Below are 15,439 nucleotides of genomic sequence, written 5' to 3' on the forward strand. Positions count from 1 at the left end.
AGCCCGTGCCCCTTTAAGGGGTCCAGGGCTGGGAGGGGGGCAATAGAGTTTCCTGGTGTTGGCCAGAGTGGCCACCAGGGAAAGCTGGGGAGGGCTAGCCTCCCACTAGTTCGAATTAAGGGGCTACACAACCCTTAATTCGAACTAGTAAGTTCGAACTAGGCTTAGTCCTCGTAGAATGAGGTTTACCTAGTTCGAACTAAGCACTCCGCTAGTTCGAATTAAGTTTGAACTAGCGGAACGCTAGTGTAGCGCCTATCAAAGTTAATTCGAACTAACGTCCGTTAACTTTGTAGTGTAGACATACCCATGGAGAATACAATTTAAGAATCTTTGGTTACTGGTCCTAGATCAAACAACTAGACCACGCCTGTCTTTCAGTGTACATATATCATCCTACCACAGAAAATCGTATGAGCCTTCTTGATTTCGGCTCTCATTCAGGAAAACACTTAAACATATGCTTAACTTTGAGCAAAAGGGTTTAAGAACATTCTTAACATTAATTTAACTTAACTTTAAGCATGTATTTTTGTCCTTCGCTGAAGTCACAATTCAGAAAAGCACTTAAGCATGTGCTTAACTTTACACAGTTAAAGTTAAACATTTTCTTAAGTTCACTAAATCAGAGACTATAAATATTTAATGACTGAATCGTATCATTTATCTTTAGAACTTAACATAAGAACATAACAATGGCCATACTGGGACAGACCAAAGGTCCATCTAGCCCAGTACTCTGTCTGCTGACAGTGGCCAATGCCAGGTGTCCTGGAGGGAGTGAATCGAACAGGTAATGATCAAGTGATCTCTCTCCTGCCATCTATCTCCACCCTCTGACAAACAGAGGCTAGGGACACCATTCCTTACCCTTGCTGGCTACTAGCCATTAATGGACTTACCTCCATGAATTTATCTAATTTTCTTTCAAACCCTGTTATAGTCCTGGCCTTCACAACCTTCTCAGGCAAGAAGTTCCACAGGTTGACTGTGCACTGTGTGAAGAAGAACTTCCTTTTATTTGTTTTAAACCTGCTGCCCATTAATTTCATTTGGTGGCCCCTAGTTCTTGTATTATGGGAACAAGTAAATAACTTTTCCTTATTCACTTTCTCCACACCACTCATGATTTTATAAACCTCTATCATATTCCCCCCTTAGTCTCCTCTTTTCCAAGCCAAAAAGTCCCAGTCTCTTTAATCTCTCCTCATATGGGACCTATTCCAAACCCCTAATCATTTTAATTGCCCTTCTCTGAACCTTTTCTAATGCCAATATAACTTTTTTGAGATGAGGAGACCACATCTGTATGCAGTATTCAAGATGTGGGCGTACTGTGGATTTATATAAGGGCAATAGGATATTCTCTGTCTTATTCTCTATCCCTTTTTAAATGATTCCTAACATCCTGTTTGCTTTTTTGACTGACGCTGCACACTGCATGGACGTCTTCAGAGAACTATCCACGATAACTCCAAGATCTCTTTCCTGATTTGTCATAGCCAAATTAGCCCCATCATATTACAGTATACGTATAGTTGGGGTTATTTTTTCCAATGTGCATTACTTTACACTTATCCACATTTACACTTATCCACATTAAATTTCATTTGCCATTTTGTTGCCCAATCTCTTAGTTTTGTGAGATATTTTTGAAGTTCTTCACAGTCTGCTTTGGTCTTAACTACCTTTATCAAGGGGCAAAATTCTAGGGACCTATTCTTCATTTTAATTCAGTTCATTTTAATGGGAGATTTACCTGCGTATAGACTGCAAGGTTTGGCCCACAGTTTGACATTTGATTTAAAATGCTTGTAATCTAGTGGTTCCATTAATGTAGATGTCAGTTACCATTCCAAAGCAGAAAAGGTGCCAACCAGACAGGCCAAAGTCAGCACTTAAGTTATACCCAGGCAGCATCACAAACTGCAGTTGCACCCAAGAAACTGGAAGTAGAGCTTGGTCCTCTGTGCTCTTAGTTCCTGGGTGTGTCTTGGACAATTGCTAATGGCAGGAATTTCCACAGTTCTTTTGACATTAAGTCACTGTAAACATAGAAAGAAAAGAAATCTGTATTGTATTTTTTGGCTTACAGTGCCTTAAGCCTTATCTCTCATTCTGTCAGGAACCAAGAACTATGTATACAGATGGTGCAATTTATTATGTTCTGTACTGTGATCAAGTGCTGAAATACCTTCAGGAAATCACCAGAAAGCCTGAAAAGCTTGCAGGCTCTTTCGACTTCAGCTCGGCAAAACTATAATTGAACAAGGACAATATATTAAGCACTGTATGTTACACAGTAGGCCTATGGAAAAGGAATGCATCTTTTTCAGCATCATTATAGAAGATGTATTTATTATACAATTACTGACTATATCCAAGGTCATCAACTATGCCACCCATCCCCCCTTTCTCTCACACACAAATTTACACATAAATACGTAATTCTATTAGGACAAATGCATCCTGAAGTCCATTAAGTTAACATGCATTGTGTACATTTACAAGACATTGCTAAGTTTGATCTCCTTCACACCTACACTTGTGTAAATCAGGAGTAAGTTTGCTGAATTAATAGAGTTACATTAACGTAATAGTGGGGTAGAAGAAGAATTCTAGCTCATTATTTGCAGCAATGTTGACATTTTTATTCTTGCTTCACAATGTATATTCATAAAATGGTAATTTTGTATAACTAGACCGAGTGTGTGCCAGAAACTTAGAGAAAAAATAATCTAACATTCCCACACTCCTTGTGACTTCACATCTGGAACCCAAGCACTGCAATATTTAAGATGTTCAGATCTAGGATTTTGCTTTGGACCATCATAAAGAGAGCCCATTTGAAAAATTTTGATCTGGATACAAATTTGGATTTCAAACACCCCCACAATGTGTTCAGATGAGACATTTTGATTTAGGCCCATCTCTCATAATTAGAAACAGAGTGTAACATTAAAAATTGACTCAAGCTATCAACACAGCAACAATATTTATTAGTGTGTTGACATATGATAAATCTAACTCACAGAAACAGCCACCATTCACAGGCCCTCCTGCAGCTTTGCTCATTAACAGGCTCACTAAAAAACTAAACCCATTTTCCTTTCTTATCCTTCCACTCTATTTCTTCTTTGTAAAGAGGCAAGACTGTGCCACCCTTACAATAAAGGATTCTTTATTCACTTCCCTGCAAGCGCTCTTAAATGTTCCAATGTGCTTCATTATCACATAGAAACACAATAGAAACGAATGTCTCAAAGCGTCTTTCATTATTACATCTCACGAAACACCAAAAAAAAAAACCCCATACAGCAAATAATTCACTCACATGACAGGATAATCCCACACACCAGGTTGAGAGAAATTTTGCTTCTCAGAAGAAGGCATCTGAATGAGATTTGCTACCCATTGCGGCCCATCAAACCTACAGGGCTCCAAGTCGCATGACTGGTAGGGCAGGCATTGAGGCCCGCTGATGATGTTTAAGGTTTGAATGACTTTTTGTATCCCTCTTAGTTGTCTTTGTTGCAATGTGGATGTTATTAATGCTCTTTAAGGTCTGATAAGAAGGCCCAGCCCTGGGATCAGGAAACATGGGTTCTACAACCACGGGTGCCACACACTCACTGTGTGACCTTCAACATGTCACTTAGGGACTGATTTATCGATGTGCTGAGCATTCAGGAGCTCCCTCTGATTGCAATAGGCGCAGCAGGTGCTTAGCAGCTTTGAAAATCAGGCCATTAATCTTTCTAGTCCCATAGGGCATGATGGCACTTTCCCAACCCTGCTGGGGCTAAATATACTAATACTGTAAAGTGCTTTGGGATCCTCAGATAGTAGGTGCTGAAGAAACATTAATACTAACTGTGCTTTCTATAATTGTGTGTTCTGTAGTAGCCACTTGTAGAAATGAGTAAAACATGGAAACATAGAAATGAGTAAAACATGGAAACCTGAAAGTGTCCCTGTGATTCACCTAATTCCCTGAGGTGCCCATGGAGGGGGAGGAAGCTGTTTGTAAAGTCACACTGGCCTCCCAGCAGCAATGGGGGCTGCCGCGAGAGGGAAGCTTGTCAGTTTCCAACCTGTAATGATCTTTTATTGAGTGTGGGAGAAAACCCCCGGGCCGCCCAAGAAGAAATCCCCGGTGGAGTGTCATCAGCTGAGCCTAGGAGGGAAGAAAAAGCACGAAGGCAAGTGCCAAATACACAATAGGCTCGCTAGATGGGAATGAAAAATCACTGCAGCAGCAGCAGCAGGCAGGGGAGAGATTAAATTCACGGGCGAGCCAGGAGCCTCTGGCTTTGCTCACATATCCCCCCCCCCCCCTTGCATGTGCAGCTCCTCTCCAACCCTGTTGTCCTCCTCCTCCCTGGGGCTCTGCACAGCCGACCTCGCTCTCTCTCGCCTGCTGTTCGTGGGGGCTCTGCTGAGCAGCTGGTACCCAAAGGAACTGGCGAGGGACTGCGCGGCCACCCTGCCACTCGCAGGAAGGGAGCTCGGCGCGGCGGGAGCAGCTGATCGCTTCGCTCGTGGAGAGGAGGGGGCCGGGGAGCGGATTTCCCAGCTGGTTCCGCTCAGGCTCCTGGGCACCTTGTTTGGCACTTTTCTTGGCGGCTTTGTGGCGACAGAGGAGAGCGGACGGGGAGAGGTTGCTCCGAGACTTGGGACACCCCCTTGGGCTTCGCGTCCGACCTCCAGCCACTGAGAGCAAGGGGCATCCTGCGGGCTGGACCTCACGTTCATTGGCGGGGACGGGACGTTCATTCCCTGCCGCTTCTGAGCCACGCGGGACTGGCTGGGCCTTTTCTTTCCCTGGTGGGCAAGCGCCGCTCCCCTGCCTCCTGCCCACCCCCCATGAGAGGCTGCCGGGCGCCGGGCTCCGGCTCAGCGGGCAGCGGAGGCAAGGCCAGGGGGCACCCCGGTGCTGCACCAGCTGCTACGGCTCCTGCTGCAAACTTTTCCACTTGCACCCCGCGCAGCGGCCCGGCACGTAAAGGGAGAGCCAGCAACGCGCGCCCTCCGCGGAGCCCCAGCGCCCAGCCCCGCGGCCCCAGGGTAAGACGGGGGACAGCAGCGAGCCGGGTGCTTGCCCCGCAGGGCAGGGCACGCTGAGAGCAGCTCTAGGGGCGGGAGGGGGCGCCGGCACTCCCGGCGGGGAGCGGGGGGGCTCGGGGCACGTCCTGCTGCCGGGAAGCCAGGACCGAGGCTTCCCCGGTTAGACGTGAAGTTGGGAAGCTCTGGGGGCGGGAGGCGCCGCGCTCCGGGGATGGGGGTGCGATCAAACGCCTGCCCTGTGCGCTCTCCCGGTTCAGTTCCACAGGTCGGGAGCCCGGGAGCCCCCGCGCCCGGAGGCGTGATGCCGATCCGAGAGCTGCTGCTGCTGCTCCGCTGCTGCTGGCCTTCCCTGCTGCTGCACTGTGCCCTCCACCCGCTCTGGGGCTTTGTCCAGGTAACACCCCCCGCCCCAGCTCCCAAGTTGGGTGGGAGGGTGCAGGCAGCACAAGTGCCCACCTGGCGCTGTTCACTGATGCGCTGTGGCCCTGGCCAGGAGTGGGAGAAGGGAGAGGATTCCCCTGAGCTGGAAAAAAATCGCTGCTGGCCCCGGGCTCTCCTGGCGGGGTTCGCTAGCTCCGTCTCCTGCGTTTAGAGACAGAGGCATATCCCTGTCCAGCTACAGGGATGAAAGTGGAGCTCACTGTCGCGCAGCGGTCCAGAAAGAGACTTGTCCTGTAAAATGCAGTGTCGTTTCGATCTCTGAATGCTGCACCCTTGATGCCTTTAAAGACTGTCAGTCGTCCCCGCTGAAGATGGCTTTCATTTACAGATTAAAATGGTGCGTTTAGAACAACTTCTAATCGCTTGGGTTCGACGCAAAAGTGTGTGGTTTAGAATGGCCTTTTCATATTTTTGGCATCTCAGAAGGACCCACTTTTAAATTGTCTCCTTATTTTCATATACATTTGAATATTTGACTGTGCTAGGGAGAACTTCAGTGGCTTTTCTCAAACTGTTCTGATCAACTTGCACAGCGAGTACATGTATGTCTATGGAGATGTATACAAATGCTAAATAACATTCCTAGAGAGACCAAGTGGGTGAGGTACCAGCTTCTGTTGGTGAGAGAAAGACAAGCTTTTGAGTTTACCCAGAACTCTTCTTCAGGTAACTTCACCAACAGAGCTTCATCCAATAAAAGGTATTACCTCACCCACCTTGTCTCTCTAGTATATTGGGAATAACATGTCTACAACACTGCAAACAATAATATTGTAATTCTTACTTACTGTGATTTGTAAACTTCTCCAGGGACAGACCTTATACCCATCTCTGTTTGCAAAGGAACTCTCTTAATAATACATATTAATAATACATATCAATATTCTATACATAGAGAGAACTGAAATGCATATGTGAATGTATTCTCATTGGTGAAATCCTGGCCCTAGTGAAGTCAATAAGAACAATTCACATTAATTTCCATGGGGTCAGGGTTTCTGTGTGTATAAAATAGATTATGTACACACAGAGAATTGTTCTGATTTTTAACTTTTGTAAATTGTTGTCTTGAAAACTGATAGCCCCACAAGTAGCAGTGAAAAATACCTCAATGTATGTGGCTTTTGCTTGCTTAGATAATTAGTTCTGAATACTGCTGATTACAGAGAAACATAGAGCCTTTTCTAGGGAGTTGAAGTGATCGCCACCCTAGTGAGTCTTGTGTCTGTGGAACTCAATTTATTTCTGAACAAAATGTAGCTGACCTTTTTAAACATGTTGACAATAAGATCATCTTAGAGTGTAATTATTGTAGGTGGCAATATGGACAAAACAAGGAACACATTGGGGAAGTGCTGAAAGCCTCATTCTGGTAATGTTTTGACATAGTGTCTGAAGTGTCTCTGAACTGAGAATTCACTGGATAAAAGCTGAATCAGCTTTGTCCACTCTCAAGTCTCTGACTGTGGTGTGGTGTGACCTTGATTGTAATGTGGAATGACCAGTGACCTTTCTGCAGACCGACTGCAAGAAAATAGCAGACTAAAATGAGTAGTGATCTCCCAATTCAGGCAATCAGGAAACCAGCAAAGCTAAATAAAAATGCATCCTTTTGATATTTTACACTTGTATTATGTCTTCAGAGCAGTAATGGATGAGCTAGAAAGGGAGCAACTGTGGTTTCATTTTTGGAGAAGATGAAGCAGAGATGTCCTTTGCTCCCTGTTCTAAATTTAGTGAATTCCAAAAGATGACACAGAGATTTTCTTTTAATTTGTTGTATCATGTGTCTCCTTATAAGATTTGTGAGCACTCCAATTTCAATAAATAATTTATTCGTTCTGCCAACTGTTCTGCTCTAGAATTCAGGTACCCACACTAGATTCAGGAGTTGAAAGAGTGTAGATTTAAGGAAAAAGCAATGATACAAAATAAGCCATATTTTGAAACATCTCCTTCAAAATATCAGGCAGGGACCAAAATTTATATAAACACCAAGTCACTCAGGTGACTTCATTTAAAAATCAATATTAATTTTAATAGGTGTGGAAATGGCTAACTAGAGTTGGGCAGACTTCCTCTGCAATGGTTTAAAAGTTCTACTACCTGATTCTTGATCTATAACTGCAACTTTTTTTAGTGTTTGGTATGAGTTCAGTCAATCAATCTGCTCTTCATACCCCCTTGCCCTCTCTACCCCACACCCAGTGATAAAAGTATAGGTATCATATATGTCTATAATGCACAGGTCATGCATGAAAATAGCCAATAGTGTCCTTAGTGAGGCATGAGATCTGCATATTCCTTGTAGTAAACCTTACACTTATCCTTCCATTATCCATATATGATTCTAGCTCTGTTACCAATATGAACTCCCTTACATCACAGGTTAGACTCAAAGGGAAAATTATCCCATGTGCAAGTTGTTAAAAGTAAATAGGCCAAGATTTTGGGACATATTCAATCTTAATATAATTTCATTTACTAACAAGAGATTAATTTGATCCATAATCTTTAGTTTAATTCAAAGCCAAGCCTCAAAACTTTGTCCAGACTAACTAGAATAATTCTGTAGCAACTTTTCAGTTTTTTAGGCAATTGATGAAACACTCTTAGGGGGAAAAAGTATGGCATGCCCAGAGATCCTGGGTTCCATAAGCATGTTGTCAATACTGTTCCATTTAGGTTACCCACATCTGAGGGAAGTGGCAGGAATTGCCAGAAATAGTGAACTGCAGCAGAGTAGGCTTGGCATATCCAGACCATATCCAAATCCTGCTGCTTTTCCCGCTATGGTTTTTTTCCAAATGAAACCTTTTCATGCAATCCACATAACTAAGTCTTTTCCAGGCCCTCACCATGTCCTGCGTTGATTACGGTAGCCTCTCCTTCTCTGGCCTTCCTGATTTTCATATTGCCCTCCTCAGAGCCATATACAACACAGCTGCTAAGATGAACCTCCTTGCTTCTGTGTCTAACCATATCACCCTTGAATTTGAATCTCTCCATCCTCTCCCCTTTTTCCATCACATCAGATTCAAACTCTTTGTCCTCATCCTGAAGGCCCGTCAAAGCTATACCTCTCTTACTTATCCCCGGTTGTCTCACTTTGTTGCTCCCTTAACCTCTCCATTCTTTCAGTAATGCCCATCTGACTTACTCTTGTATCTTCTTTTCCCATAACTTCCTTCACTTTTCTTTGCATGCTGCTTCTTACACATGAAACACTTTTCCTAAACTAATTTGTAAAGGTATTACCTTTTCTTAGTCCCTCCCCAAGACCTGTTTCAAGATCTCCACGAAATATCAGCCAGATAACAGTGGTTAGATAAGGAGTAGTTGATGTTAACTTAAAAAAAAAAAAAAAACTTTTCCCTACCCCCTCTCCATCCTCTCAATCCTATTAAATGATTTGGAATCACTGAGTTGTGAACTTCACTGGCTATAGTTATTACTGCTATACTTGTCCTCTCTTCTCTTCACTTCCCTATTGTTTGCTTTGCTCAATTATTGGGACTTGTCTTAGCTTAGAAGCATGGCAGGACAGGGATTGTGTCTTATGTATTTGTGTACAACCTAGCACAACGGGGCCCCAATTCTGCTTGAGGCCACCATCACACAGATAATTAAAATGAATAATAATAAATGGCATAATAAATGAATTGGGATAGAATCTTATCTTAGTTTCACTGATGTAAACCTAGCATGCTTCTGTTGTGACTTCAGTGAAGTTATTTAGGATTTTCACCAATGGAAATATCAGAATGTGGTATAACATTTGTTAGACAACAGTCACAATGGAGAGTTATTGTCATATCATGCAAGTGTAATACCAATAAACCCTGGCCATTGTCAAACGGGATTGAATCTGGGACCTCTGGAGCTTAGTATATGAGTTTCTACTGCATGAGCTAAAAGCCACATGCCCCTTAGCTAAAGCTGTAACACTCATTAATCGCTAAGGGTATGTCTACACCAAGGGGTAAGGTCGAAGTAAGATACACGACTTCAGCTATGTTAATTGCATAGCTGAAGTTGCAGTACCTTAACTCGACTTTTGAGGCTGTCCACACTGCAGGAAGTTGAGGGGAGAACACCCTCCATTCAACTTCCCTTTATTCCTCATGGATGGAGGGCTACTGGCATCGACCGGAGTGCTCCTCTCAGTTCGAATTAGCATGTCTTCACTAGACCCACTAATTCAAAGCCTGCAAGATCGACAGCGGCAGCTTCCATCTTCTCTGTAGCGTAGACATACCCTAAGTGGACTCGGAACCAGTAGAGGGAACAGAACACAATACTCAGGGCTGTATGGGTTAGATTGACAGTTAGAGTTCTTGATTCTCTATCAGTTAGTAGCACTTTTTTGGTCCGACATTTGGTCAGAACGCCTCAGAGAGACCATCAATGGGGGGGCTGCATTTTAATCCTCTATTCTAAAAACATAGAATCCAGTCCAAGTAGCATGCAGATGGTTGCTGTGACTTCCATGGTGCCCCGTTGATGTCAGTGGGGCTCTGCACAGGTACACTTTTGCACTAATGTGCTATTCAATGCAGGATTGGTGTCCTCATTTCTGCAAAAAATCCTTGATTTAAAAAAGAAACAAACTCACAGATATGAACTTTATAGAACTGACTACACAAGCAATTGCTTTCCAATTTGAATGTGTTTATACAACTTTTTGTTTGTTTTTTTCATGCGTGATTGTTTAAACTGATTTTTATTTGCGTGTGTATTAAGAAATATCTGCCCTTTATGCAAAATACAATCACATAAAGTGTTCCAACAATTATAAACAATGAATCCATTAATAAAAATAAGCTCTCCATAGGTAAGCATCCATAGGTAAGTTGAGAATGGAGAAAAGGCTGAATTCTTTGCTACTAGCTCTAACTCCAGGCAACCCAAGAAGCTGAGCTGAAAAATTACTGAATGTATTGAGAGAACCAGATTCAAACCAAATAATTTTTTTTTTTTTTTTGAATGGGCAAATGCAACCAGTTCACAGCCATTTTAAACAATAGGAAATGTCACTGAAAGCCCAAAGAACAAGGGAACAAATCCTGGACTAAAGATGCCTACAGATCCCTACTGTCCCCTTGCAAAGGCAGTCTTTGGGCAATAAACTGAGTGGAAGGCAGAGCGATATTTGTCGGATTAATCCTCGTTTATGAAGTGCTTTTGAAGTTTTTCTTTGGCTAAGTTAACGTTTGACAAAACGAACAAACAGTAAATTTGAGAGGGCAATAATTTGTAGAATCTTCCATAAAAGGTCTAGATTTTTTTCAACATCCCTTTCACTCCTGCCACCTTCTGTAAAGGCAGCTGACCTTGAATTATACACATTAGATACAGAAAAGATCTATTGGGTCATTTGTTTTATCAGTCTCTGCCAGTGCAGGATTGCTCCCTACAGTACATTTTCTAGAGATTTATTCCATTTAGGTTTAAAAGACTCAAGTAATGGCCTCCCATTCCTTTCATCAGAAGACTAATAGACATCAGTAGTAAAGATTTTCCTGAGAATGAGACAACATTTTTCATATTCCTTTTCTTAATTCTATCTCATTACTCCTAGTTAATCCCCTTATAACAATATTTAACTAATCCTCTCTCTCTACGGGACCTTCATTCCTGTCCCACGTTAGTCTTCTTTCAGCTAACCTTTAGTTTTTTGAAAATCTTTCCCTTTAACACAACCCCTTGAGTAAGGATGAAATCTACGATATTCATCTTGATCACTGAAAATGTCCAGATGCTCTGGTGTATGACAAAGCTGGCAAAGGAGTGGGGGAAAAACGGTGATTAAGTGCACCCCTTTAGATCTCAACCATTTTCTGAGAATAAACCCGTGTGAGGAAACACAGCCGATATGGACTAAGGCATAAAAAAAAAACCCAAACCAAAACAAAAATAGGCTGCGCTCTTGGAGTATAGCTGGTATAGGGTTAATCTTGTCTGCAAAATAACTGAGAAAAATGTTCACTGGATCCAGGGGACATGCTATTACCAGTCCACGGTAAGACAGCCTCTGGGGATTTAAAAGGCAGTCGATAGTTCTAAAAATAGACAGAGCCTTTTGGCCTTGGATAATATTAAGTTAGAATAATAAGTCAATCTAGCCTTCTCATACTATCACTAGCCTCATATGTTTATATACAAAGCTTCTTCCAGGCAGTAAAAGAAAAGTTTGCTCCAAATCCCTCCAGTGTTATTCCATCCTATGACTAGTTTACATCCATTTTCACTAGCTACCAAGTCATTTTAGTGACCTAAAGTAAGCGCTAAAATGAATACCAAGTCAGGGGATGATAGTTATGAGTTGGTAGCCTCCTTAGTTAACTGCCAGCGTGCATTGTAAAGATATCGGCCCATAATCTCCCTAATGATTATACAATGTATCACCAACAACCAAAGCCATGAAAGAACCTAGATCGCAGCCCAGAAAAGGTCACTAGTATTCCCCATTATAGCAAACACATGTTTTAACTATTGGGCTACCTCTGAAATAATCGTTAATGCAACAGTACTATATAGAAGCAGTATAAACATAATTAACATGATATCTAGAGTCTTCTGAGACTTGTGAACTCTGGGAGCTCAATTTAAAGAGAAAAGAAGTTTGCTTAGCAGTTAGATTTATCACCAGCTCTGCAGGATTGTACGGTTGAGTCACTTTAATTCATTAGAGTGTTCAATGAATTTACGTAAGTTCCTGGAAACTTTTTGGGATGGTCTGTAACTGTCTCTTTCTTTATTATTACATGATGGTAAGGGAGGCAGTTGGAAAGTGTTTGTGATTAAATTTGGTTTTGCCTATATTTAGTAATAGATTTTGATAGACTATTTAAGGTGCTGAATCTCCTGAGGCATGCTATTCAGAGCCGGTCTCCAATTTATCGCTATTTCTTTTCTCTTTGGCACTCTCTGCTGTTTGAGCTACAAAATACTATTTCCAAGTAATCAGAGACATAGAGTGTATTTAGATATACAATGTACGTGAACTGTGCTGTGTGCAGTGGTGGTGTACATGTGTTAAAACTGCAGGGTTTTTTTATTTGGCCAGAAATATGTGACTACAATGTATTTAACTTTAATATGGCCAGAAGATGGCATAAACCACACTTTCCCTTTGCAAGTAGCAATGCGTTTTGTTATAATCAAATAACTGTTAATCAAAAATTGCTAGATAGATCATTACTAATATTACTTTCTCAGTATCTCCTTAATGTCCTGGTTCAGTAAAGCACTCCTATTCAAGACTGCACTTATGTACATGTTTAAATGCCATTTTCTTCATGAGATTTAGGGAAAAGACATCTAATTCTTCCCAAAGAAGTTAATGGGATTGTATGTGTGTGCCTGAGGGCAGAATTTGGTCCTATTCATTTTATAACGTGTATTAGCTCTTTTTAGCTTACAATAAGTTTCTAGCGAATAACACATATTATTCTTTACAGATCATTCAAGGTGAACCCCAGAAGTCCTGTTCCAATTCTGTAGCAGAAAAGGTTACGGAGAGTTGCCAGCAAATCTGTCAGTGTAGACCACCTCCTCCGTTACCACCTCCTCCACCACCTCCACCACCCCCTAGGTTGCTTGTGCTCCCAAGTAAGTAAAGATTAGTACTACTGCTATATGTCAGAGGGACGGGTGGACAATGGTGGGCATTTAGACAGACGGAAAGTGAAAAAGTGCAAGAGAGGGCACAATTAAACATGGTTATAATTTTTCACTTACTGAATGGAAAAAATTTCTTGGTAAAGTATTTTTGCTCAATTAATATTGTTCATTTTTGTAAAGGAGCCAGAGAAAATCCTTCCCCTCATTAAGCTTTGTGTTCCCTTGAGCTAAATGACTCACTAATGACCTAGCCTCAGGGAATGTATTCCCCACTTTGTCTTCTATATTTTTCCCTGGTTTGCATTATCATTTTAAAATACTTTATGACTTGCTTGTTATTTGGTTTGCAGGTTAGAGATCTTTAAGTAGTTTCCTGTACATATACCACAAACAAACCAGTCTCCACAAAAAAGCTAAAAGCCAAATTCATATGACTAGATCGAAGTTTTTGCTTAGTTGATTTCAATAGCGCTATAGTTGTTTAAACCAGCTGTCAGTCTGGCCTTTGTTCGTAACTTGTTTCTTTAAAAGTACAGTAACGGAAAGAAACATGTCAAGAGTGAAAAGTCCAAGGAAGAAGACTGTGCTCTCAGCCATATATACAAACCACGAAGGCACAAAATGCATAACCCCAACCCCACCCAACTGGTGTACACAGACCCTAAGTAAATGGGGCCATCACTCTGGAGGGAAAAAAATCAGGCTAAACTGCAGATGTTTGAATTCAGTTAAATGTTATTTATATAATCTCAGTGAGTATGTTTGTACCTCTTTCTGTATGTGGGTTGGGCTGGGGGCTCGTGTGATACGTTTGTTCTGGTACCAGTGAAATGTTGCTCATGCGCACTCACTATACTGTTGCTACTGCTAGCTATAGGCAGGAGTAATGGTTGGAGGCCACTTCTCCTATCACATAGGTTTGTGGACTCCCTGGATCCATAACATAAAAGGACAGAGTAGCTATGCCTTCAGCCCACTTGCACCAAATCACTTTTGCTCTCTCAGGCTTCGTCTACACTAAGAGTTTTCTCGGCAAAATTATGTTAATGAGTGACTCATTTGCATGAGTTGTGATCTCATTGGCATATTTTCTGCCGATCCGTTTTTGTGCAAAAACAAGCAGTGTGGACGTTTTCTTTTTGCACCAACCCCCCCTTTCTCGCAAGATCCTTATGCCCCAAAAAAGGAGGTTTACCGATCTGGCAGGAAAAGGGGTTTTTGCGCAAAAAGAAAATGTCCACACTACTTTTTTTCCTTCAAAAAAGCCTTGACTACATTATGCAAATGAGGTACAGCGATATGCTAATATGTGTCTCATTTGCATACTCACTGCCGGGAAAACCGGCAGTGTAGACGTAGCCTCAGAGACTGTGTCTACATTATGTTCCTCTTCTGAGAGAGGAATGCAAATGCAGCCGAGCAAAATTGCAAATGAAGCTCAGATTTGAATTTCCTGAGCTTCATTTGCATAATTGCGGACCACCGCTTTTCCGAAATAATGTCTTTCGAGAAAACAAATGTGGTCCCCGGGGGGTTATTTCAAGAAAAAACCCTTCCTTCGAAATAACCCTTACTCCTCAAAAAATGAGGAGTCTCTGCAGCTTGCACCATAGAACAGTAGAAATGTGCTGTTTTCACTGTTGGAGTGGGAGTTTCTTACGTTGCTGTGAATAGGGTGGTCAGACAGAGAGAATGAAAACAATGTAGAAGTATGAAAATGTAAAGTGCTACCTCTAAGAAATTACCCCTTCCAAATCTCAGACTATCTGAGGTTGAGTGAGACAGTAGGGCAAGTGGTAGCATACACAGGCAGGGGGCACAATGGGCCCTAGTATTGTGCCAGCCCCAGTTTGTGACTGCTCCTGCTCCAGCCTTGTTCCAGTCCAGCTTTTGGTTCTTGATTCCTACTATGACTCCTGGTTCCAGTCCCCAGCCTGACCACAAGACCTGACAGCTGCTGCCCCAATCACTAGATTTGATCACTGTTGCCTCTTTCACTCAGCATTACCACCCACTTCTCAGTTTGACAGTTTTTGCAGACTGCCTCCTTTTCTGCCTGGCTCTAGCAGGTGACCCCTGGATTGTCCATCCCTGAGATGACAGAGCTGGTCCACAGCCTTTTGGGTCAGGTTGCTCAGCCACATGTGGAGAATGCCTCCCTCCTCTCACAGATCTAGGCAGCCACAGTGACCCCAGTACAGCTTGCTATGGCACCTGAAGGGTCCACTGCCTGAAAGCTTTGATTGGAACCACCAAAAATTCCATGATTTTCATAACCAATGCTCCTTTTGTTCCTGGTTTGTCC

The 15,439-nt window shown here is 42.5% G+C and overlaps 1 protein-coding gene across 4 annotated transcripts in view; it reads left to right on the plus strand.

Moving 5' to 3' along the window:
- The first annotated feature begins 4,009 nt into the window (after positions 1–4,009).
- The window catches only part of PRIMA1 (proline rich membrane anchor 1), a 73,888-nt gene continuing 62,458 nt past the window's right edge, over positions 4,010–15,439 (plus strand). The window contains exons 1-3 of one of the 4 annotated variants that reach the window (XM_075926670.2): positions 4,010–5,067; positions 5,325–5,461; positions 12,972–13,122. In XM_075926670.2, coding sequence (XP_075782785.2) covers positions 5,369–5,461; positions 12,972–13,122 — 244 coding nt within the window. In that variant the 5' untranslated portion in view covers positions 4,010–5,067; positions 5,325–5,368. Of the gene's footprint in view, positions 5,068–5,165; positions 5,462–12,971; positions 13,123–15,439 lie in introns of those variants that run through there. The other 3 variants (XM_089778370.1, XR_012903318.2, XM_006133671.4) reach the window with 3 other exon arrangements.

This window comes from Pelodiscus sinensis, chromosome 5 (assembly GCF_052426305.1).
Source record: "Pelodiscus sinensis isolate ZL-2025 chromosome 5, ASM5242630v1, whole genome shotgun sequence".
Lineage (NCBI taxonomy): Eukaryota > Metazoa > Chordata > Testudines > Trionychidae > Pelodiscus > Pelodiscus sinensis.